Source organism: Zingiber officinale, chromosome 5A (assembly GCF_018446385.1).
Source record: "Zingiber officinale cultivar Zhangliang chromosome 5A, Zo_v1.1, whole genome shotgun sequence".
NCBI lineage: Eukaryota > Viridiplantae > Streptophyta > Magnoliopsida > Zingiberales > Zingiberaceae > Zingiber > Zingiber officinale.
Window position 1 is genome coordinate 117,320,074 of NC_055994.1, and position 25,922 is coordinate 117,345,995.

At 36.2% G+C, this 25,922-nt stretch overlaps 1 protein-coding gene across 1 annotated transcript in view; it reads left to right on the top strand.

The window, feature by feature from the left end:
• Nucleotides 1–3,934: 3,934 nt before the first annotated feature.
• LOC121981465 (mediator of RNA polymerase II transcription subunit 33A-like) overlaps nucleotides 3,935–25,922 on the top strand; it is a 36,014-nt gene continuing 14,026 nt past the window's right edge. The window contains exons 1-7 of the mRNA XM_042533996.1: nucleotides 3,935–4,274; nucleotides 4,401–4,511; nucleotides 7,759–8,091; nucleotides 13,082–13,395; nucleotides 13,537–13,628; nucleotides 13,730–14,093; nucleotides 24,204–24,411. Coding sequence (XP_042389930.1) covers nucleotides 3,991–4,274; nucleotides 4,401–4,511; nucleotides 7,759–8,091; nucleotides 13,082–13,395; nucleotides 13,537–13,628; nucleotides 13,730–14,093; nucleotides 24,204–24,411 — 1,706 coding nt within the window. The 5' untranslated portion in view covers nucleotides 3,935–3,990. The remainder of the gene's footprint in view (nucleotides 4,275–4,400; nucleotides 4,512–7,758; nucleotides 8,092–13,081; nucleotides 13,396–13,536; nucleotides 13,629–13,729; nucleotides 14,094–24,203; nucleotides 24,412–25,922) is intronic.

The following is a 25,922-nucleotide window of genomic DNA, read 5'->3' on the forward strand; positions in this document are numbered from 1 at the left end:
CAATCAACTCCTATTTAAATGGTTAATCTAAACAGACTTTCTCCTATCCCAATAGATCTATCTCCTCAAAACATGTCATCCAAGCTCGGAATAAATCCTAGAAATTTTCTAAAAATTTCTAAAAAAAAATCATAAGGTTATTTCTCTAATTATACTTATTATTTAATTTATCGTATCTTACACTTTCACTTACTAAGTATCCGGTCCTTGACCTACTTGAATGTACACTATTGCACCTTGCAATTAATGTCAAACAATCTTTATTTGCATGTTTAACACATTATATAATTAATGACAATATCATTCAAATTTAAACCTTTACTCAAATATTAAAATCCTTATACTCAAGGACATTATTGTACCAATAATATCAACTTCATGATCAATGTGTTATATTTCAATTATCAAGCTATATTTTTGTTATATGATAGTTGCCATGAATGTGTAATGGTGGTTCAAATATGTGTTTACCTACAAATGATTTTTCTCTCTTTTAAGACAAACACAACTAAATCATCCATATTGTAATGTTCTCATGTTTGTGTTAAGTATGTATTCAATGAAAAATGACTAACAACATAAGCAAAACAATGCTAGCATATTCAATTTACATGTTTCAGAGACCCTACTCCCACTCAACCTATGATTCATTAGGTGAGTCACTCTCAAAGGTTTCGCTAAATCACTCTTTACAAGAGGTATTAGGGTAAACTTTTTACACTCCTAACCTTGGTATATTTACACAATGATCACTTTGTTTGTGTAATCATGCCCTAAGTGGTTGAGTTCAACTTTGAGTTTTGATGTTTGGTCAAAGAATTTAAGTTAGGTCTTGAATTTCTATCTAATATGTATTAAGTTGTGAAGAGACTAGGCTTGACACACATGTAGGTCATGAAGCTCATGACTGGATGATGTCGAGTGTTGATGATAAATTGACATAGTCAAGCCAACACACACTTGGAGATCTAATGGAGTTTAGAGAAGGTTGTATGAGGCATGCGACTGTATGAGAATAATTGAGGTGATGTTAGAGAAGTTCATGTGACTTTGTTTAGCGCGAGCAAATAGGTTGACTCGATGACTTAAGGATTGTTAAAGATAAAAAACAAAAGAATGGTATGAGACATTTGAGGGGTCACAAAAAGAGGAGTATTGAGTCACATAATTGATAGTAGTTGGAAGAAAGTGACAGGATAGGCGAAATGTGAAGGATAAAATGCGGAGTGATCCATGAGCTAAGTGTATTCGAGGGACAATAACCAAGTGGGAGACAACTTTGGTGGTGAAGTTAAGTTGAGAAAGATAAGCTCTTGTGTGAGCTATGAGAGTTGAGAGACTTAGAGAGCGCTTGATTTCTATTTTCATTTTCTGAAAAATAAGTATTTTTCTTTTTCTTAGAAAATAACTTTTAGACATTATCTATTTTCCCATAAAATAATATCTCCTTTTCTAGAAAATAAATGTGAAAATTATCAATCAAATAATATTTTTATTTTCTTAGAAAATAACAATAGAAAATTTACAAACCAAACACCACCTTTTTTTTCTTAGGAGAGGGTAAATCTCAACTTAGGTAAAGATTCAATCATTATAATGATCATAATTAAGGATCCTTTTAACTAGCACCTGCAATTTACTAGTGAACTATGTCAACTAAGGAGTCAAATTGAGTTTGGTGGCTTATGAATAAAATATATTTTTTTATGAGCCTAGTTGATTAGATAATTTTATGAGCCTAGTTGATTGGACATTTGACTATTCAAGTTTAGTTTGTTGATATTAGAGTCTAATCGATTCATGACTTAGGGAGAAAGTCAAAAGTAGTCATTGATTCGACAAAGTTGAGCTACAATAGTTGAATGACCAAGGATCTACAAAAAATCAATTGACTAATGGTGGAAGTTGATCAACATAGGTTAGCTATTGGTAGACTAATGGTCAATCTAGTAAACTAATCAATAATAGAACAACAAAATAATAAGTGAAAGATGATGAGATCGAACACTATAAAAGGAGGACTAAGAAGAGTATTTGAAGGTTGATGAAATATTAGTTATCTAAATCTTTAAGCCTTTTTGTTGTGTACATTAACTTCATCTCCCTTGCTTTCACTCATTGGATCTTTGTAAGAGAAGATTGCTGTAAAAGATTTTTCCACCTTCCAAAGTTATCTAAAAGGAGAAATCTAATGGGCTTTCATGAATGATTTATCGATGGATTATAGATCGTGGAGTACGAATGAGCATTGCAAACCACGTTACATGGTCAATTGCTATTCACCTCACCTCCTCTAGCTAATTCCTAAAGGTCCTAACATGCTTTTCTCTCAATATATGAAATAAGCTAAGTATAAGAGAGATTACCAAGGGGTTTGAGTTAATCCCTTCAACCTTTTCCAAGCCCTCATAGACCTTTAAGCATTGCAAGCACAACAATAGAAAGCTTTTAGGAACTTATTCAAGCAACCACTCTCAATTCAAAGTTCTTTAAGAATTTAAATAGAATTACCTCCAATGGCTCTATTTTGTCTAACTCCAATAAACTTATCTAGCAAAACTAGTCATTGTGTAGCTAATGATTAGCTGAACAATTGACTAGAAAATCTATTTGACTAAAGTTTCTAATCATTTGGATTTGCTTCCACTTGACTAAGTACTTCAATCAAGTTATTTTCTAGTCAACTAAATGTGCTCAAAGATCTCAATTTCACTTGATTTTAGGTCCTATTTTTTAGTTGACATTTGTAAGTTTTTCTAAAATATATTGTTAAATATCGAAAAGGGAAATATTATTGGTGCAATAGTGCCCTATGCGGTTGGTTCAATTTTGAATTTTGATATTATCCAAATGACTCAAGTTAGACCTGATATGTGTCTTAAGTTGTACAATAAACTTGGCAAGATATATATGGAGCTTGGAGAGCTCGTGATTCAATGAGGCCAATAGTTGATGATGGTTTGATGCAACAAAGTTGGTTGGTGGTTGGAGGTCTGTTGGGGATCAAAAAAATGATGGTATAAAATATTTGCGGAATCATAAGATGAAGAGTATCAAAATATAACATTTGGTTGGTGGCTCAAGGTCGGTTGGAGATCATAAAATGATAGTATAAAACATTTGAGGAATCATAACATGAGAAGTATCAAAATCTAACATTGACAACAATTGAAAGAAGACAAATTACATAAGCGAAGCGTGAATGATGATATATAGAACTAGCTAGGAATTCAATGTATTAGGCAGACGACTAACTTGATAAGAGACTTTCTTTATGATAAAATTAAGTTGTGAAAGGTAAGCTCTAGTATGTGAACTATCAGAGTTGAGAACGGACATCATTAAGCACAGATATATCTCAATTTAGGTGGAATCCAATCATTAGAATATTTTATAGTAAAATTAATTATAATTGACTAAGGATTTGATTGAGATTGATGAATAAGCGAACTTAATAATTCATTTATGTCTAAGTCAATTGGATAATTAGCTAACCCATAGTTACTCAATATACATTTTTTAAAATTTTTTTTTAGCAACTAAAATTATTTTTTTAAACAACTTGATTTTTTTCAGAGCGCTAAGCTTTTTCCATATTTTGGGTCAAGGAATTAAAAAAGCCTGAAAAGACCTCGGTTGACACTTTAGAATTAGAATATAAACATTCTGTTTATAAATTTTCCATCACAGAAGGATAATTACTAAAAAATTTAAAAATAAGGGCGACGGCGACGCTGGGAATTTTGGCTAAGCACTTCACTGATTTTTGTCAACTTTCCTGCTAACAGATTGCATTTTTGTGGGCCAATGCGGAATTGAAAGCTTCGGCTGGGATAGCGAGGCCGTCGATCTGACGGTCCAGATCGCAGAAGATCACCACCTCCCAAGTGTTTACTGCTCCCCTCTCTCTCCCTCTCTCTTTGTTTCTCTCGCTCGCTCACAAAGCATAAGCAGGGACGGACGGACGGACGGAAAGGAGAGACGACGGCGATGGAGGTAGCGGAGGGTGGTGACGGAACGGACCTGGATCGGAGGGTCATGGCGGCCGTGAAGGCAGCGGAGGATCGGGGTGATCCGCCGCTGTTACGCGCCGTGGAGGCGGCGCGGTGCGTGCAAGAACGCGGCCTGGGTCTCCCCAACGTCGAGCTGGCCCACGTCTTGGTCTCCAATCTCTGCTTCGCCAACAACACACCGGAACTGTGGAAGTTGCTCGATCAGGCCATGGCGTCCCGCTTGGTCTCCCCCATCCACGCCCTGGCCCTCCTCACACCTAGGCAAGTACGCGAACTATCCTCCCCTCTGACAGTAGATATTCACTTCTTTGCCTTGCTCGTACGTTTTCCATTTTCTTCGAGACCCCTCTCATAATTCTTGTTTTTGTCACTTCTCTATGAATTCAGGGTGATTCTTCATCGACAGGTGCAACCGGAGGCCTACCGGCTTTATCTTGAACTCATGAACCGTTATGCCCTCTCTTCTCTTTCGGTTGAGGCCGGATTTTGCCGAGACAAGTGAGTCTATGACATCTCTTTGCACGGTTATGTAGAAAACCTTTTGTTTTCTTGTACTATAGCCAATCGTACTATTTATGCAAGTTTAAGCTCGTTGGAAAATATCATAGAAGGTGTGGCAGTAAACTCTATTAGCCTTGTGAACTATTTTTCTTATCTATTTTTTTTGTTCTTTTCCTTTTTTTTTTCTATGAGATCTATAATCAGTTTCTAGGTTAGTTATTCTTTCCTTTGACGCCCTTGTATGTAACATTTTATGAATTAGAAAAATTTCACTCATGATGAATTAATGAACTGGAGTGAAGAGTGCTTTACAATGAAAGGGAATTGGATCTGAAGGGATTAGCCTAAGAATTTTTTGACACTGTCCCCAGTCATTTATCACCACCACACTAGTAGTTCGTGTGGTAGCACATATGCAACATGACTAGAAATGAATGTACCCTCACTTTGCAAGTTTGTAGGGCAGGTTATTAATCCATGCACATAAAATGTGATACAGTATTGTTTTTTTTTCCTGCTTTAGGTCCCACAGAATCTGTTGCTACTCAGGGGCTCCTCCAAGTGGTGCACTAGAAAGGGATTTTCAGTTGTTCAAGATTGTGTTCTCCTGTATATAAGAGGTTGAGGAAACACAAATTGCAACATCTTAGGACTGATGGTAGGGTCCATGTAAGGAAAAAAAGATTTCTCTTGATAGGAAACATGCTGCTGTAATTTTTTCTTCTCATGTCCTCCACACCTCTTTGGTATAATATCATCATCATCATCATCATTGTTATTGAAGTCTGTCATAGCAAAGCTCTCTGTTTATGCATGTTTGTGGCCTCTTCCACATTTTGAATAGAAAATATATGACCTCTTCCATCAAAATCTCAATTGAACAAATGAGTTCTTGTAGTATGAGATGGGGTAGACAATATTGGTCACAATTCATAGTTGGATTTGGTTTGACCAAAATACGATTAATAGAGGCAAAATATGGAAGTGAACAATACAAACTTAAATATGTAAGTGGGTGACATATATTAATTTATATGTCATATCACTTTACTTAGAAATTCTGAAGGGGAGACCGCTTTGGCATAATAGTAAAGATGTTGCCGTGTGACTTAGAGGTCACGGTTCAAGTCTTGGAAACAACCTCTTGTAAAGCATGGTAAGGATGCATACATTAGACCCTTCACCGGAATCCCGCATTGATAGGAGCTTCGTGCACCGGAGCCTTTTTTTTAAAATAATTTTACTTAGAAATTCTAATTATAATCTTAAGTAATTATGTAACTTGTTTTTTTATGTAATTACTTATATATTTTTTATTGACACAAATGATATGACCCATGTGCGATGTGAATAACTTAACATAGATTGCCACCGCTAGTGCGAGGCCGCACTTTGTTTGAACCACTTTATCATCATATATGATTTTCAAATTCCAGATTTGGAGTTTCTTTTTTTTGCTTAATACTTGTGTGTTCATTGCTTTAGTTTGTTGGTTCATTTCTTAATATCCTCACATAGACTATTAGCTGGGCTGATTTAGAACATTACTCTTGTTGATTTCAAAGAATCCATTCTTGTTGGTTCGCCTCACAGATTCTTTTTTAACCTCTCCAAAAAAATCCTTTTAAAAAAGTTGTGGGTAGTTTCTAATGTTGCATTCCAAAAGTTTAGAGAGTAGCAGAGAGTTAGATTCTTTCATGTCAACTTCTTGTTGATATGTTTCACTACTTCTTTTACCATTTTCCTTCATAGAATGTCTTTACAACAATTGTTATTTATTTCTTATATTGAATCCCTGAAGTGTTTGAAGTGGTATAAATCTTGTAATAGTTTTGATAATTGTCTATCCAAATAAATATAGCAAGAACAAGCTATTAGTCTAATTAGTTTATGTTGATGATAAAAATATTTTCCCATCACAGAGTTGTACTACTCTTTGAAAGTAGGGATTTATGTGTCGAGCTGTGCCAATTGACATGGGTGAAATTTAGCATTTTGCCTGTAGATCGACATACAAGATGAATGTGAGCTCTCCTAGCTGTCCGAAGCAATGGCAATTGCACACTTTAGAAATAGAGAGACAAGAGGACCAAGAGAGAAACTAAAGGAGGGAGAAAGGTTGCTGAAGGAGAAGGGGATCTGGATTTGTTGGTGAAGCCACATGTGCAATGGGCAGTTGACAATGAATGAGGTAGAGGAATCGAGGAGAGGAAGAGTGAGGAGAGTACACGAAAAGAGAGGAAGGAAATTAAATATCTCTTAATCTTCCAAAACTTCTACTAACTTAATTAAGTATAATTGAAGTAGACTATCTTATATAGATAAAATTTCAAAATTAATTTCAGATATAAAAATTTAAATATGATAGAGTTGATCTCTAGTATGAACGAGGATCCTCTTTGTGTTCTGACTTCTGTGATATTGGGAGAGACCAAGAGAGATCATGAGAATAAGTGACAAAAAAACTTGGCTTTGACAAGGTCGTCTTGAGCTTCTTCTTCTCCTCAACTTCTTCTGTTGGCTTTGGTTTGAGTGCCGAGGAGCAATCACTTTGAAATCTTCTTCTCCTCAATTTTTACTATTGATTACTCAATAACCAAAGATTGTTATTTTGTTTCAATGAAAGTGTTGTCATTTATTTTGTTTCAGTTTGATTGTTAAAATTCAAACTGAATTGGAATTGATTTTTAGTTAAATGAAGTGAAATTTTAGAATTATGTTGAGCTAGAGAAATTATTGTATTCTCTTTAAGTCCATAATAACTTCACTTAATTGATAGTGTGCAAGAGGAAGTTAGGTGAGCCATATATTTCAACGATGGCTAAGTTGAATGGGTGATCCTTTATTTGATAGTGAATCTCATGATGTAAGAAGGCTAAGAAATTTAAGAGGGTGACAAATACACTTTCTTCCTTGTGAGTTCTTGAAGAGATTAATTGAAAGACTAGATCAATCATGTTTTGCAAGGTCATCTCAATTGACCAATTTTAACTCGATTTCATGTGTTTTCACATTAAATTTGGATTTCATCAATTTTCACTGTAAACTAACTAATTTCTACTTAACTTTTTTATTTTTTAAAATTTTCCTTAATTTCTTTGAGATTGCTCATTTCTTGATATTGATGCAACTCGGGCGTACTGGTACATGCACCTTGTTTGTTTAAATAAAGTCTTGCTCTTGATTATATAATGAGATTTTGAACGTTATAATTTAATCCTTTGCATTACTGTCCATTTTGCAGGATTATAAAATCTGTTGATGATGCTCTACGACTTTCTGATACATATGGGGTTCAAGAGATGGATGTTGGACATGCAATTGTTTTGTTCATCATGACTATTATCACAAATTTGATTGATTGTACAATTGAAGATTGTGGACTTCTTGGTAGTGCATATGCTAATGGAGGAAATCAACTAATGGAGATAGACATGACAACAAATTTAAATGAGAAAAGGAATGAGCATCGTGAATATCTGCGTCAAAGTAATGCATTAATGGCTATTGAAGTGGTTGAAAAAATTTCTTCAAATAGAAGAGCAAAAGTCTTCCTTCGCCTCATCCACATCAACATGTATGTATAATATAATGTGTTGTTTACTTCGATCATTAATTGTGACCATGGTCTAAAATTTCGAATATTTCGAATTATATCAGACGTTTGATTTATGATTAGAATGATATTGTTTCATATCGTATTGTGTCATGTCGATATGATTTCAATACTAAACATAAAATATATTAATTAAAAAATATTAGTATAATATTTGATTACTATAAATACTTACTATTATGTTAAACTAATATTTTAAAAATTAAGATTGAGTAAAAATTAATTTAGGATTAACTAAATTCTAGACATAATGCTTAAGATCAACAACCAAGCCTTATCTCACTATGTGGGATCGGCTATATGGATCCTTTTACGTCATTGGACTCTATCCCCTGCTATATTATCATCTATACTTAAATAAATTTTATTTTGTTTTATTGTTGCTAACCAAGTTTTTTTGGTCTTCCGTGTTTGTCATAGTTCACATCGCTTAACTAGAACATTTATTGGTCGTCTAAATACATGCTTGTACCATCTTAATCATATCTTTTAGAGTTTTTCCTCAATATATGCAACTCCTATTTTCTCTCTATTACTCTATTTCTTATTTTGTCCATCCTCATATGCCCACACATCTACCTTAGCATCCTCATTTTTACAACTCTAATTTTTTGTTCATGTGTTTGAGTCATAGCCTAACATTCAACTCCATATAACATAGCAGGTCTAATTACGATTTTGTAGAACTTTCTTTTAAGTTATAGAGGTACTTTTTGATCACATAAAACACTTGAGCTCTCTATTTCAACAATCCTGCTTGTATTCTATGTAAGCATCTCTCTCAATTCCTCTATTATTTTGTAAAAATAATCCTAAATATTTAAAACTCCCATCATCTCGTATCTTAAAAATTATTTCATTACATCTAATATTGCTAAATTTAAATTCCATATATTTTGTCATTATTCTACTAAGCCTACCTTTCCCTTCTAGTGTTTTCCGTCAAAATTCTAGTTTAGCATTTACTCCTTCACGTGTTTCATCTACCAAAATAATATCATCTACAAACAACATGCACCACGGTATTATCTTGAATGTATGTAGTGAGTTCATCCGTAGCCTAAAAAGATAGAGACTTAGAGTTGATCTTTGATTTAATCCTATTTTTATTGGAAATACTTCAATTACTCCGCATGAAGTTTTTATTCTGGTCGTTAATCCTCATACATATCCTTAGTTAGTTCAATATATTTTATACTAACACCTCTCTTTTCTAGAATTCTTCATATAATTTTTCTTGGGATTCTATTGTATGTTATTTTTAAGTCATATCATGTGTAGATCATTTTTGCTCTGATATTTTTCAATTAGTTGTCTAAAAAGATGTATAGCTTCATCGTTAATCTTTTTTCGATTACCCTTTCTCAAAGTTTCATGCTATGACTCATTAGTTTAACACCTCATAGTTTGCATAATTTTGTATGTCTTCCTTATTTTTATATAAGAGAATTAGAATACTTGCTCTTCATCGATCACATATTTTTTTTCATTTTCAATATCATGTTAAGTAATTTTGTAAGTTATTCAATACCTTATTTCCCTAATTTCCATACCTCTATCGGAATATTATCTACTCCAACAGCTTTTTCATTGTGTATTACATTTAAAGTTTGTTCTACTTCTGAAGTTTGAATTCTACTATAAAAATTTAAATTTCTATACTCATTTGACCTACTTAAATTATCTAAGTTAAGTTGATCACCTAAATTTTCATTAAAAAATTGATAAAAAATACCAATTTCGATAGATTTAAATTTAATTTAAATCAAATAGATTTAAACTTAATTTAATTTATTTTAATCAATTTAAGGAGAAAATTTTTCCCATGTATTTAGGAGGAAATGAATAAGAAAAAAAATCTAAAAAGATTTTTTTTCATGTGTTTAAGGTTGAAAGAAATAAAAAAATTAAAATATAGGGAGGAAGCTGAAAGAATTAACCATAAAGAATTAATGGTTAAGAAAATAAAGAAAAATTTTTAAAATTGAAAACAATTTGGTGGTCTAAAAATATTAAATTTTTTTAAATGAAAAAAACTTAGCGGCCTTCGCGTGACCATGGGGCTTCCGTGCGATTGTGAGGCCTCATGGGGTGGTGCCAGTGTGGTATCAGTCGGTGGGTAGAAGAATAAGTTTCATCATTGCCTCTTGCTACAACATGAGATTTTAAAACATGATTGTGACAATGTTTAATGATGAAACTTCCCTTAAAAAATATTAAAAAAAGGTATATTAAATGTGTATCTCACATTTATATTGTAATTGAATCTTTAATACACCACTTAAGGTCAAATTTTCCTCTAATGCATGGCCTTTGAATCTGTGGTTTAAATTATTGTGGTTTTGAAATTTTCTTCCTAGCTCAATGGGATACTTTTTGTGATGTCCATATTGGGGAGAAAAAAAGGATGTGTGCCATTTGGGCTATAATGAAAATGATTTCTATGATATTTGATGTCATTACTTTTGCTGGAGACTTGTAGGAAGGGTGATAATAACTCTTCCTATTACTCTTTAAAAAAATGATAAACCAGCTAACACCGAACCTGAGGCTGCTGGCTCGACCCTAAGGAAGTTTACCACCATCCGCTAGGTCAAAGGAGACCTGATTATTGATTTTGCTACATGTTGATCATTAGGAACAAACTTCTATTTAATCAATATTTCTAGAATTGACTTGCTTTGCATGCCATTCATTTTTTTTTGTTCTGATAGTGATTTTTCACATCTTCATTCATTCTTTTCCTTGTGTAATATGTTGCTCTAACAGTCAAGGACAAAATATTCCTTAGTGTAGTCTCTTTAATAGCAAAATACATGAAAAAGAAGTTGGACTCCTACTCGATTACTATCTTTTGTCACAATTTAATTTCTCTTACCAATCACAGCTGTATTAAGTCAGTTCGTCTTCCACGTCGTGTTCACATTGAGGGCTTTCTCATTCTTGTAGTTTATATTAGAGCTTCTTTCTTAAGATTGGTTAGTCATGATTAAATACAAATAAAATAACTATTATAATAACGTCCCATTTCCAGGAATAGTCATTCTATTATAATGAAATAATAATTCTTCATATTTATTCCTTACATCATCCAAATAATTTCTAATATTCCATTTCTACTTTATTCCGTTTTCCAAGGAATACATATTTCTAATTGGCCAAATGGGTTGAGGGGGTAGTGAATTTTGTGACAAACAAATATGGTTATCAGATAAATCAAATCGTATCGAGCAAATCAGATGGCGTTAGATGGATTAAATTGATGTTGACCGAGCAAATCACTGAATAAGTTGGGCTGTGATGGCTTGATTGAGGAGCATATCAGAAACGGATAATCCAATAAGTCAAATGCATTAAGAAAGAAAACCAAGTAGGGCCATAAGATGAGGGTTAGGCGAGCATACTAGGCAAGCAAATTAGGCAAATGGGATAGTCTATGCAGCTAGGCGAGAAAAAGCAAATCAAGTAGGGCCACAAAATGAGGGGCTAGTCAAGTAGATTAGGCAGAGTCTGTGTGCCTAGGCGAGCATGATTGGTTGAGTAAATTAGGAGAGCCAAGTGGACTAGCCCTTTGGGTAGATCGGATGAGAATGGTGGTTTGTGTGGATGGGATGAGTTAGGCGCCCTAAGTGAATTGATCGTATTGAGCTTAGGTGAATAAAGTGGTCTCAATGAAATATTACTTATAGGGATATTTTAGCATTGTTGAGACAATTCTTACTTACAACATTCTTATAAACCATACGAATGTGAATGAACCATCTTTCTGTTGTATGAATCAAACTAAGAAATCTATATTCCCATTTCGTTTTTAATCTACTCTACTCCCCCAAAATAATTATTCTGTTTTTTCTGTCAATCCTATTTTATGAACCAAACCCACCATTAGATTTTGCTTGTGTTGAAGGAAAGTTGGAAGGAAGCTGTGAAGACGAAAAATTAAGTTAAAATTCAATCCTTAGTTTACTTCAATGGACATGTATAAGATGGAAATTAAGGGTGGAAAAGGGACCTTTGTTTTTGTTAGATATGCTATTGCCAACATGTGGGTGGATATGGAGGAAAAAAAACACTTGTGCACCCAAAAGATCAATATATCATTCTTTTTGGTTAAGTTACTCTCAAATGGAGGATATTCATGTCTTTGCATCAATTTATGATTTCATCCTTCTAATTTTTGTTTTCCAAGCAAAATAAGGAAAAATAATTTAAAAATATCTTTATGTCTTTCCAAATAACCAAAGGAAAGAAAAGTTAAACTCCTTCCATCCTTTAATGTTTTTCTTTTGATTCTGGTTTCCTTTATTTCAGGTAGACAAGCTCAAAGACTGACTAAGAATGATACTTTTAGGAATTTACTTGAAGAGAAATCAGTCATCTGGTACTTTTTGGATGGGCTAAGCCAATCAAATGGGCTAGGTGGATCGAATGGGTTGGGTAGATTGGTTAGGCTGAGTGGATCGACAAGCTGAATGCATTAGTGAATTAGGCAAGCCACTCAAGTTAGGCCGCTACGTAGGCATTGCAGATCAGTGGGTTAGGCATTTCGACAAGACCGAGCGAATCAGGTGGATTGAGCACACCAAACCAATCTAAGGTATACATTAGCTGCTACTTATTTATCATACATACCAAGCATTGAAATATGGATGAACAATCTATTGCATCTGCTGAGCCAAATTAAGTCCTATTCTATTCTTATTCTTGGCCTATTCCATTTCTTTGGAATAACTCTCCTATTCCTTGTCAATTCCATTTCATGAACCAAACACCCACCATTAGAGTGCTTAAGTATGATATTTGAGGGAGTCTATTGAAGCAAAATCTGACATGTGATTCTTGTAAACCAGATGATTCATCAGGATTTGTTAATTTACTTTTTTTTTACTGATTAAAACAAAGAACTATTTTATGGATATTTCTTTGACTCCGTATTTTCTTCCAAACACAGGCCTGAGAAGTTCAATGGTCTACTTCAGAGACTACAAACTGTTGAATCCAACAAATCAAAGTCAGACAAGTTGTCATCCATAAATAATGTGTTTGATAAGTTGTTCATGAATATAAAGAGGGCGATGAGTAGGGAGCTCCTAAATAAGCATCAGCTTCTTGGAGCTCTGGCTGATCCTGGGCCATGTAGCTTGAATTCTTGCAACAGTTTTGGAGCTGGAAGGGATGCCTGTTGGATTCCTGTTGATGTATTCATGGAGACTACAATGGATGGGAAGCATCTATATGCTATATCTTGTATTGAGGTTCTTACAGGTATTATGGTATTTGTTCTTCCCCAAAAAAAATAACAAATACCATAATTATCTTGAACAAATACCATAATTATCTTGAATTAATTATTTTTTTTTCATTGTGCATTCATGCTTTCACACTTACATTTCATTTTTTAAACAGAATTGACCAAAACACTCCAAGTAATTAATCAGGCAAGCTGGCAAGAGACATTTCAAGCTCTTTGGGTTTCAGCTCTTCGACTTGTGCAACGAGTTAGGCGATTTTTTTTTTTAATTTGTTCACATCTTTACTTCCGCAGAAATTTAATTAAACAATTACATTTGAAACCTCACATTATCCTTGTCAACATTAGGATCGAGAACCCCAGGAAGGGCCAGTCCCACACCTAGATGCACGACTTTGCATGCTACTTTCACTTGTCCCTTTGGCTATCCTTTCTGTTGTCAAGGATGATCATGATACACCTATTCCTGTCAGCAATAGTCCTATGAGAAGTAGCCCACATGGACGTGAAGGAAATAACTTTACTTCTAGACGGCATGGATTGATATCGTCCCTTAAGACTCTGGGACAATTTTCAGCACTTCTCTCACCTCCTCCATCAGTTGTCAATGCAGCTAATAATGCTGCCACAAAAGCAGCCATCTTTGTTTCTAATTTCAAGGCTGGGAATAACAACCTAAATGTTGGGCGTAATGATACTTCTATAAGAGCAGGTATGTTTTCCTTAAAGAAAATTTTCAAAATGTTATCATATGAATTACAAGAATTGATATCACATCTTAGGAACAAATTCTGGATTTATTTCTTGGCTTTTGTTTGATTACCACATGGTCTTGTGTGCTTTTAGTTTCATTTCAAATTTAAGGATGAACTCATTGAACAAGGTAGTTTCATTTCAAACTTACCATATCAAGGATTAGTTTTAAGTCCATATCTTTTTAGTCATGGATGAACTCACTTCACATATCCAAGACGCGATACCATAGTGTATATGTTTTTTTTGCATATGACCAATGTTTTTGTCGATAAGACATAAAAGAAAGAGATGCTAAATTTGAATCTTAGCAGAAAACATGATAGAATATAATTTAAGTTTAGTATTTAGAGATAACATGTCAATTTGTCAAGTGAAGAGATTACGAGTCACAAAGTTTTAAGTATCTAGATTTGTTTTTGCAAAGGGTCTATACAGATGTTTTATATATGATACAAAATGGTTGACATGGAGGAGAGTCTTAGATGCCCTTTGTGATTATAAGGTACCTCTAAAATTTGAATGAAAGTTTTATATAACGGTAATTAGACTTGCTATGTTATATGAAATTAATGTTAGACTATGAATCAAGCACATGAGTAGAAGATGAAAGTCGCAAATGAGAATGTTAAGGTAGATGTGCGGACATACAAGGATGAACATAGTAAAAAATAGGAACATTAGATAGAAAATTGGGGTTGTGTTTATTGAGAGAAAACTCTAAGAGACCCTTTTAAAATGATATGAATATGAATGATACGATTTCAATATCGTATCATGTCATGTTGGTATGGTTTCGATATTTTTTACATATCAAAGATATAAACTAAAAACAAAAATATATTAAATTAATAGGATAATTTTATTAGGGTTTAATTAAGTTTATTTAAATTATCCTAACTATAGTTAGAAGATGATTGAAATTATTAATTTAAGTTTTTTAATTAAAAGCTAAGTTCACTATTCCGCTTTCTTCTTCCGTTGTTCTTTGCAATGTTCCATGCCCCCAGTGAACGCGAGGCTTGCACATGGCATCCACAGTGGCCACGAGGCGTGCGCGAGCCCTCCGCGGAGGCCGTGAGGCTTCCTCGGCCATCGCGAGGTCTCCGCGGCCATTGCAAGGCCTCTTTGACCATTGTGAGGCCTCCGCGGTCATCGCGAGGCCATTGCGAGGCCTTCACAGCGCTATCACGAGGCCCTTGCGGCGACTGCGAGACCATTGTGACATCCTTTAGTTTTGTGCAGGGCCTCCATGGTAGTTGTGAGACCATTGTGATATCCTTGAGTCCCGTGCAGGGCCTCTATGGCGGCAGCGTGGCTCGTGTGTGGCCTTCGCGCAACCACGAAGCCCTGTCATGACCTCCACGGTAGATGTGAGGTCATTGCGATTCCTTCGCAGCGACCACGGAGCGCGTTGCTGACGCGTCTATGGTGGCTACGGGGTGCGCCGATGCCTTCGCGGACGGGGCCATGGGACTCCTTTGTGGATGGGGGTCATGCGACGCCTCCGCGGCAACCATGGAATGAGCACGATGCCTCTGAGACGGCTATGGGGCGTGCAAGACGCCTCCGCGACGGCCGTGGGACACGCACGATGCCTCAGCGGCGGCCCCGGGGCGCGCACGACGCCTCCGCAGCCGCTGCGGGATGCGCACGACGCCTTCATGACGGTCACGGGGCGTGCACGATGCCTCTGTGACTGCCGTGGGTTGCGCACTATGCCTCCGCGGCGACCGTGAGGCGCGCATGACGCCTCCACGACAGCCGCGGGCTGCGCACGATGCCTCTGCGGCGACCGAGAGGCGCGCACGACGCCTCCGCGGCGGCTGGGCGCTCACGATGCTTCCGCGGCCGCTGGGCGCTCACGACGCCTCCATTGTGGGTGCGGAGCGCACACAATGCCTCCGCGACGACTGCGGTTGGCGGAATGAAATATTTTGCTCGTACTGACTGACATGAGTCACAACATGATATTTTAACCCATGATTTAGGAGACTAATGAATATTCCAATTACATGATGTGGGACCATGATAAATTCATAGATTACTCGAAGAAGAGGGAGACCATGATAAATTAGCCATATTGCTTCTATCGGACTTACAGCGGGTTTCCTTGGATGGGATAGTCATGGTGGAACAATATACTCATTGTAGTTTCCATTTCCATGTCATGGGTCGAAGCTTCCTTGTCATGCTTGTGTATGGAGTTCATTCTATTATGGCAAGCCGTTATAGAGCTCTCTTTTGGCATTGGGGCAGAATATCTCAGAACCTTGGCTTATTATGGGTGATTTCAACACTCTCTTGACGGTGCAAGACAAGGAGGGTGAGCAACCGGTCACCAATTATGAGACAAGATCTAGAGCGGTTTATACATGCTTGTAGCTTGGTGGACATTCGATCGATTGGATGTAGATTGACTTGGACGAATGGCACGATGTCTTCAAAGCTTGATCGGGCTCTTGTCAACTTACACTGGCTTTGGGAGGACAATGAGAGTTATGGGGAATTTACGACGCCGGGTTGTCTTTCGGATCACTCATGCAACATAGTTTCTACAATGGCAAGGGAGAAGAGGCTGAATAGGCCCTTTAAGTTCTTTAATATGTGGACATTGCACAAAGGGTTTCAAGACTTGGTTGCTAGTGCTTGGGAAGAACTGATTGATGGGAATGCTCATTATACCCTAAAGGTGAAGACAAATTGAAAAGCAAACTAAGATCTCTTGATAAGCATCACTACCAACATATATCGGAGCAAGCATAAAGGGCGAGAGGAGAGCTAGACGAAGCTCAAAAATAATAATGGGACATCTAGTGATTATGGGGCTTTGGGGAAGAAGGCCACACTCCTTGCAGAGGTGGAGAAGATGTTCCACCAACAAAGAGCCAAGAGTGAGTACTTAAAGAAAAGTGACAAGTGTACGAAGTTTTTCCATGACCTAGTGAAGCGCAACAACAAAAGGAATGCCTAAATAGTCTTGGGAACAAATCTCAAGTTTGGAAGATGTTGCTAATGAAGTTGTGGGGTATTTCAAAGGATTATGGGGCACAAAGGAGACATGTATGCCGCTGTAGCTCCATCACCAGCCGGAAATTGTCGGAGGAACAACGGAATAGGTTGATTGTACCGGTTACTACGGAGGAGATCCATACTACAGAGGAGATTCAGATGTCGCTTTTTGATATTGGGAGTGATAAGGCTCCTGAACCTAATGGATATAATGCAGAGTTCTTTATTTCGGCATGGAACACAGTTGGGGAAGATGTGATGGTGGTGGTCAAGCAGTTCTTCCATCATGGTAGACTTCTCAAGCTATGGAACCACACTTTGATCGCTTTAGTACCCAAATTTGATCACTCTGAAAGTTATTGATTTTTGACCAATTTCATGTTGTACGATTTTTTGTAAATCATCTCAATGGTATTGGCGAGTCAGCTAGCAAAGGTTATGGATAATTTGTTAAATCTGGCACAAGCGACATTTGTTTGGGATCGATACATCAGAGAGAACATCAACCTTGTTCAAGAATTATTGAGGAAGTATGATCGCAAGAAGATATCTCCAAGATGTATGATCAAAGTGGATTTAAAGAAGGCATTCGACAATGTTTATTTGAGCTTTCTTATGTCAGCGCTAGTTGGTTATGACTTTCCCCAACAATTTCGAGGATGGATTCAAGAATGCATCTCCACGGTCATGTACTCGGTAAGCATCAATGGAAGCATACATGGATTCTTTGGAGGAAGAAGAGGATTGAGGCAAGGGAATCTCTTATCCCCTCTATTATTTGGCCTAGTCTTGGAGGTCTTCTCAAGGATGTTGAAGGAGGCATTATAGCTACTCCGGTTTCATTTTCATCCTAAGTGTAAGGAGATACAACTCACTCACTTGGTGTATGCGGATGATCTACTGATGTTCACAAGAGAGGATACCTCTACCATCACGATATTGGCGGATGTACTTGAAGATTTTGGCAACAAGGTGGGATTGCGGGCCAACCCATTGAAGTCTAACATCTATATGGCCAGTGTGGATGGACAAACTCGGCAAAGAATTCTGCACATAATCGGTTGTCATCAAGGGTTGTTTCCATTTCGGTATCTTGGTATTCCTCTAGCCATGGAGAGATTACGTATTGCGAATTATGGCTCTTTGCTTGAAGCGGTATCAAAGAAGGTGGCGTCTTGGCCAAAGCATACATTATCATACGTTGGAAGATTGGAGTTGGTAAGCTCGGTATTACAAGGTGTGGAGTGCTATTGCTATCTATACTTCCAATGTCAAGTGGTGTAATTGACAAATTATATGGTCTTTGCCGGTCTTTCATGTGGTCCACCAAACATCCACTGATCTGTTGGGCGCCAATATGTCTACTAAAAGATGAAGGTGGCTATGAGCTTCGGGATCTTCATGCTTGGAACAAGGCATTATTATGTCGGACGTTATGGAACATCAAAAGTAAGACGAACTCGTTAAGGGTAAGATGAGTACAACACCACTACGGTGCAGATTTTTGGCAATGGCGCGGTAAGACATTAGATTCTCCATTGATGAAGAGGTTATCACAGATTAGAGATGATCTATTGCGAAGATTGGGGAGTCAAAGTGATGTGAATATGAAGTTAATCGATTGGTTTGTAGCGGAAAAGAAAGGGGTGGTTAATGCATATGAACTATTCGGATCGTGCGTGACGAAGGTGTTTTGGGCGCCAGTTGTGTGGAGGGCTGGCTTGATGCCTGAGCATCGGTTTACTCGGTGGTTACTTGCTGATGGATGGTTGAGGATGGTGAACACGATGACTCATGAGGCGTACAAAATATGTTCCTTATGCAAACAACAAGACGAGTTCAACGACCTCATCTATTTTCGCTGCTCGATCACAAGGGAGCTGTGGGATAAGGTGAGGTGTTAGCTAGGATTTCAGCATCAAATCAATTTTGTTTAGCGGCTATTCAGGGCCCTTCGAAGGTGGTATCGAGGCAATGGTAGGCTAATGAAGGCGCGGTCTCTTGCATGGTTTACCTCTTGTGGCAACCATGGAACAAAAACCAGTTTGAAGGGGAAACACCGTGTGTAGCAGGGCTGTTCTGGAAAATTCAGATTCACGTGTTTTGATTTGTAGATGTTTAGAGTTGGTACTTGTTATGATGTGTTTAAGTTGTGTGGTGTAGTATGTCTCCTTGTGTGGTTATGTTTGGCCGCAAGGGGTATGATGTTTTGTAGTTTTGTGGGTCATGTGATGTGTGTGGTGAATGATGTCTCCTTGTGTGGCTGGGTTTGCCGCAAGGGGTTATGATGTTTTGTGGTTTTGTGGGTCATGTGATGTCACCTTGCATGGTTGTGCTAGCTTGCAAAGGTTATGATCTATATGTGGTTTGGTGGTCATGTCTCCTTGCGTGGTTTGTTTGCCCGCAATGTTTAGAGACACTTCTGTTTTTGATTGGTAGGCATCTAGAGTCTGTATTAGTTTGATCATTGAGATCTTAATATATATTTACCTTTAAAAAAAAACAACGATAATAAAATAAAATTCATTTAAATATATATGATACAATATGGGAGTGGGTCCAATGACATCAGAGGATTCATATAGCCGACCCTACTTAATCAGCTAAAGACTTGTTGTAATAGTTCTCATGTATGTTTCAAACATACCATACCATTGGCTTGGTGCTTGTGTGCTCCTCCTAGGTGCCCAAGGAGGTGTGGTGAGGCCAAAGAGCATGGTTTTTCGTTGATGGGCACGATGCCTAGGATCTTGTCTTGCTTCAGAAAAGCTATTCAAATTGGCAAAACTCTCTAGGTTGTAAGTTTCATAGTTTGAAATTTCTTATCATGCCTAGCTAAACACTTGAATTCCGGTAAATCACCGAAACTCAATACCACTTGGTACCAAAGTTCAAAATCTCAAGGCATGTCATAGTTTCGGTCTTTGTCCAAAAATACTGTTCATGCTTTGATGATTAGTACCATTGGCAATTAAAAGTTGAAGAAGGAAGGAGATGAAGCAAAGGAAGGAGACATTGGGCTTAGTGATATCAAATTTTGATAATTTACTGAAATGATATGTTTCAACCATTTCGCCCGATATGATTTAAGATTTTAAACCATATTAACATGGATCCTTCTTATGCTTTATCTCCTTCTTCAACTCCAGTCCGTTACTGACATCGACATCATGATGGCTTTAGATTTTGAACCTTGGTAGCTTTTGCCAACAAGTTTTTGTTTTGTGTGGATTACCCTCTTAAGAGTGAACTTTGAAGTATAGTAAAATATAAGGAAAAAAGAAATTTTAAAAATTACAAAGAACTTTGAAGTAGAACTTACTGTTTTATAGTACAAGGTTTCAACAACAACAACAACAACCAAGCCTTTTCCCACTAGGTGGGGTTGGCTGTATGAATCCTTTTACGCCATTGAGCTCTATCTCTTATTATATCATCATATATATTTAAATAAATTTTATCTTGTTTTATTGTTGCTAACCAAGTCTTTTTTGGTCTTCCTCTTCCTCGTTTGATATGCATGTTTATCATAGTTTCACACGCCTAATTGGAGCATTTATTGGTCGTCTAAGTATATGTCCGTACCATCTTAAACGTGTCTCTCGGAGTTTGTCCTCAATAGATGCAACTCCGACTTTCTTTCTAATACTCTCATTCCTTATGTTGTCCATCTTCGTATGCCCACACATCCACCTTAACATCCTCATCTCTGCAACTCTCATAACATTCAGTATTATATAACATAGCAGGTCTAACAATGGTTTTATAGAACTTACCTTTAAGTTTAAGAGATACTTTACTGTTACATAAAACACCCGAGGCTCCTCCATTTCATCAATCCTGCCAGATTCCATGTAAGACGTCTCTCAATCCCTCCATCATTTGTAAAATGATCCTAAATATTTAAATCTCTCGATTAACTCGTCCTCTCCTATCTTAACAATTGTTTCATTACTTTAATATTGCTAAATTTAATTATATATTCTGCCTTTAATCTACTAAGCTTAAAACCTTTCCTTCTAGTTTTTCCTCCAAGATTCTAGTTTAGCATTTACTCCTTCACGTGTCTCATCTACCAAAATAATATCATCTGCAAACAACATGCACCACGGTACTGTGTCTTGAATGTGTGCAGTGAGTTCGTCCATAATTAGTGTAAAAGATAGGAACTTGTGATCCTTGATGTAACCCTATCTTTATTGGAAATGCCCAGTTAATCCGCTTGAAGTCTTTACTCTGGTCGTTGCATCCTCATATATATCCTTAATTAGTTCAATATATGCTATGCTAACACCTCTTTTCTAGAATTCTTTATATAGTTTTCTCTTAGAACTCTATCATAAGTTTTTTCTAAGTCAAATGAATACCATGTGTAGATCTTATTTTTTAATTAATTATCTAAGAAGATTTATATCTTCTAGCATGAATCCAAATTGATTTTTCGTCACCGTGGTCTGCTTTCTTTATCTTTTTCTATTACTTTTGCCCAAAGTTTCATAGTATGACTCATTAGTTTAATATCCCTATAGTTTGCACAATTTTGTATGTCTCCCTTGTTCTTATATAAGGGAACTAGAGTACTTATCCTCCATTGATCAGACATTCTTTTCGTTTTCAATATCATGTTAAATAATTTTGTAAGTCATTCAATACCTTGTTTCCCTAAGCACTTCCATACCTCTATCGGAATATCATGTGGTCCAACGACTTTTCCATTGTGCATCTCATTTAAAGTTTGTTTTACTTCTGAAGTTTGAATTCTACGATAAAAATTAAAATTTCTATGCTCATTTGACCTAATTAAATTACCTAAGTTAAGTTGGTCACCTAAACCTTCATTAAAAAGTTGATGAAAATACCTCTTCCACCGCTCTTTTATTTCTCCATCATTTACTAATACCCTATTACATTCATCTTTAATACATTTTATTTGGCTAAGATCTCTTGTTTTCCTTTATCTCATTTTAGCTATTCTATAAATATCTCTTTCCCCTTCTTTTGTATCCAATTTTTGATATAACCGTTCAAAAGTTTCATTTTTTGTTTCACTCACTACTTTCTTAGCTTCTTTCTTGGCTATTGTATATTTTTTTAAGTTTTCCTCGTTCTTACAAATATATAATTCCTTATAAGCTATTCATTTTTCCTTCACTTTCTCTTGTACTTTCTCATTCCACCACCGAGATTCTTTACTTAGTGGTGCATATCCCTTTGACTCACCGACTACACTCTTAGCTACTATTTTCAACTTTGATACCATCTTATCCCATGTTGTATTAGAGTTTTGTACTTCTACCTTCTCCTTAAATATATTTTGTTTCCCATCCTTTAACTTCCACCACTTAATTTTAGGAATTGTATATATTTTCTTTCTATTGATACTATGGTTGAGGCGTATATCCAACACTACTACCCTATGTTGGGTTGTTAAGCTTTCTCCAGGGATGACTTTGCAATCTTTACAAATCTTTTTATCCTTCTTCCTAATCATAAGAAAGTCAATTTGCGATTTATTATTCCCACTTTTGAATGTGACTAAGTGTTCTTCTCTTTTCTTAAAAAATGTATTAGCTAATATAAGGTCATATGCTATCGCAAAATCTAATGTAGTTTTCCCTTCCTCATTCCTCGTTCCAAACCCATAACTCCTATGTACTCTCTTATATTCCTCATTTTTCACTCCGACATGTCCATTTAGATCACCTCCTATTAAAATCATTTCACTTGGTGGAATATTTTGTAATATTTCATCTAAGTCCTCCCAAAACCTTGATTTGGTAGCTTCATCTAATCCTACTTATGGTGCATATACGCTAATTATGTTCATACTTTCTTTCGGCACTATTATCTTAAGGGTTATAATTCTATCCCCTTTTCTAACTACTCCTACAACTTCATCCTTTAACAAATTATCTACAATGATACCCACTCCATTTCTTACTTTACTCTTCTCAGTGTACCATAACTTAAAACCCGAGTTCTCTATCATCTTTGCCTTCTCGCCTATCCATTTTGTCTCTTGTACACACAAAATATTAATTTTTCTCCTAATCATCATATCTACTACCTCCATTGATTTACCAGTGAGAGTTCCTATATTCCATGTTCCAAATCTTAGATTATTAGTTTTCCTATCATATTTGTTCTTATCTAACCTATGGTGTGAGAACTTTTGCCTATTTAACACTACACCCAAGTTCTCATGGAGATGTAGCGGTCCTTGCTGAGACGTTACAGTCGGACCCTGTAACGCGAACTCTTGCATATTTATCACTACACCCGAGTTCTGGAGATATAGCGGTCCTTGCCGAGACGTTACAGTCGGACCCTGCAACGCGTTCCTTCCGGGGAACAACCTAGCATTAGCACAATAGTTTAATGAATTCATTCATTGAATATTTGACATAGTTTGATGCTGGCTGACAACCTAACGCGTTTCCAAAAGTTTGGATTCGCGATTCCAAAATCCAACCTAGCAGAAAGCTCATGCAAACTTGCTTAGAATTTGCTTGCATCTCCTGCTATTCTTCCATTCCTTGAGGTTTTGTATTAACAATTTTTTTTTATATATTTTATCTTAACATTACACACCATTATTAGAACAGTGTGCGTACCATGGTCCTCTGTGAAAAATTTCTAGTTTGCCAATATAACCCAATCCTATATGTCTACTTGATTGAAAGATAACTTAGTCCTATTTTTATTATAATATGTAATGGTATTTCTATCTTGTGTGTCAGTGGTCGTATTTAGTTCCACATTTGTTTTCTGTTGGCTGATAAATACCTTCATTTGCTTTAGCTGAGGCTAACACAGGGCCTTGGCATGCAGAAGCATCTACTACTTTATATTGCACTGATCTTACTTTAGATGCATTTACAGAATTTAGTTGCATATCAGTTGATAAATCTAAATCTCATCTTTTTAGCAAGAATGTCTTTTGTTGCTATGCTTGTTTTCTTGGTGTATTACTTTTTTTTTTCTTTCTCTTATTGTCTGTCACCCAACATCTGCCCTATAGTCATAATTTTGTTCCCTGATGGTTTGCACTTTCCAGTTGGGAACATGTTACATCTAATAGTTGATGCCTGTATTTCAAGGAATCTGATTGATACGTCCGCATACTTCTGGCCTGGTTATGTTGTTCCTTCTGCATTATCAAAAGATTCAACTTCATTTCAAGACTCTCCTTGGTCAACCTTCCTTGAAGGGGCTCCACTCACTGGTTCATTGAAAAGCTCCCTCATGATGACTCCTACATCAAGGTAGGTTGAGAAAATAATTATCAGATGATTTGGTCATTGATAGTAATCTAGTTAATCTAGTATGACATATCTTTAAGTTCTAGTTCAGGTATGGAGTATTGACTTGAATTAGCAATTCTTGGGTGTGAAATATTTTAGGCATCAATAAATCTTTTGTTTGAAATTATGATTATTATTTGTTCTTTTGCAAAACAAACTAGTTGTTACAGTCCTTCATTTAGAAAGGTGTCAGTAATCTTTGAACTTTATATTGCTACCTTTCCACCAAGAAACTAATTTTTGTAAAAGACTATTCTTTAAACTCTACAAAAATATGTTCCTCCAAGTAGGATTATCAGGTGACTTTGTTTGGGCAGTTGCTATGCATGCCATACGCCACTTGAAGTCAATTTGCCAAATAACAGACCTCCTTCAGCGTGATTTAGAGCAATATCAAAGTTAGAAAATTAGCTTGATTGAAAAGCAATAATTGTCACAAGAATCAAGCCCAATCCACTTGTTTAACCTAAAATTGGGGGGCAACCAAAGTATTAAAAGGCGGTTTTAGGAGATGGGATAGAAAATCAGCCTCTAGGAGGAGGCCTAGGTGGTTGGTATTAAAATAATATTAAAATAGGAAGAGAAGTAAATTTAATAATTAATGATAAGTAAACACTAAATACACTCTAAACAAGTAAATATTTTATATTTTACTTTGTGAATTAGAAATAAAATATTAGTGAGATACTATAATATTAAAATATAAATAATTAATAATATTAAATAAACTAATAAATTATAAAGAATTGAGGGTTTTTCTTAGACCGCTTAGATGGTCCACTGATCCACCTATATCCTTTTACAAGGGTTGGCCAGCCACAAGGCGAAGCAGCCCCAGGTTAAACTGCCTAAAACTGCAAAAGATAATATGGGGAAAGTAGGGAAAGTTTGTACAAATATGTAAACTAGACACAAGGGGGCAACATGAATACATTAATAGAATAAGGCTCAACAACAACAAATATTCACCAACAAATATCAATGTAAATTACAAAAAAACTAGGTAAAACATCAAAGATCATCTATTCAACTTCAACATAGTTTACTATGAAAGCACAATGCACAAAATAGACATTGTAACAACTCACTTTAATAGTTTCATGTCAATTAAAGGAGTCAACACTGCCATCAGTATAATATTTGCTAACTGCTAACCACTACCAACCAATGAGTATGGTTGGACCCATACTCTAGCCTTTATGTGTAAGCCCCTACGCTCTTCTATTATGCCAATAGAGTATTGCCTCACGATTAACGGTAGCCTATTTGTGCTATGTCCAACAAACACTCGCCGACATATCTATCATATGATCGAGGTGATAGAAACATATAATTATGTGAAGTCATAGTCCTCATGTCTATCCACTGAAGGCCTCATCTCTACTAGTTTGTCACGGTAAAAGGCCTCATCCACACCACAAGTAAATCATTAGATGTTTGTTAGGTTGTCTTTTGACAACAAGGTCCTGACA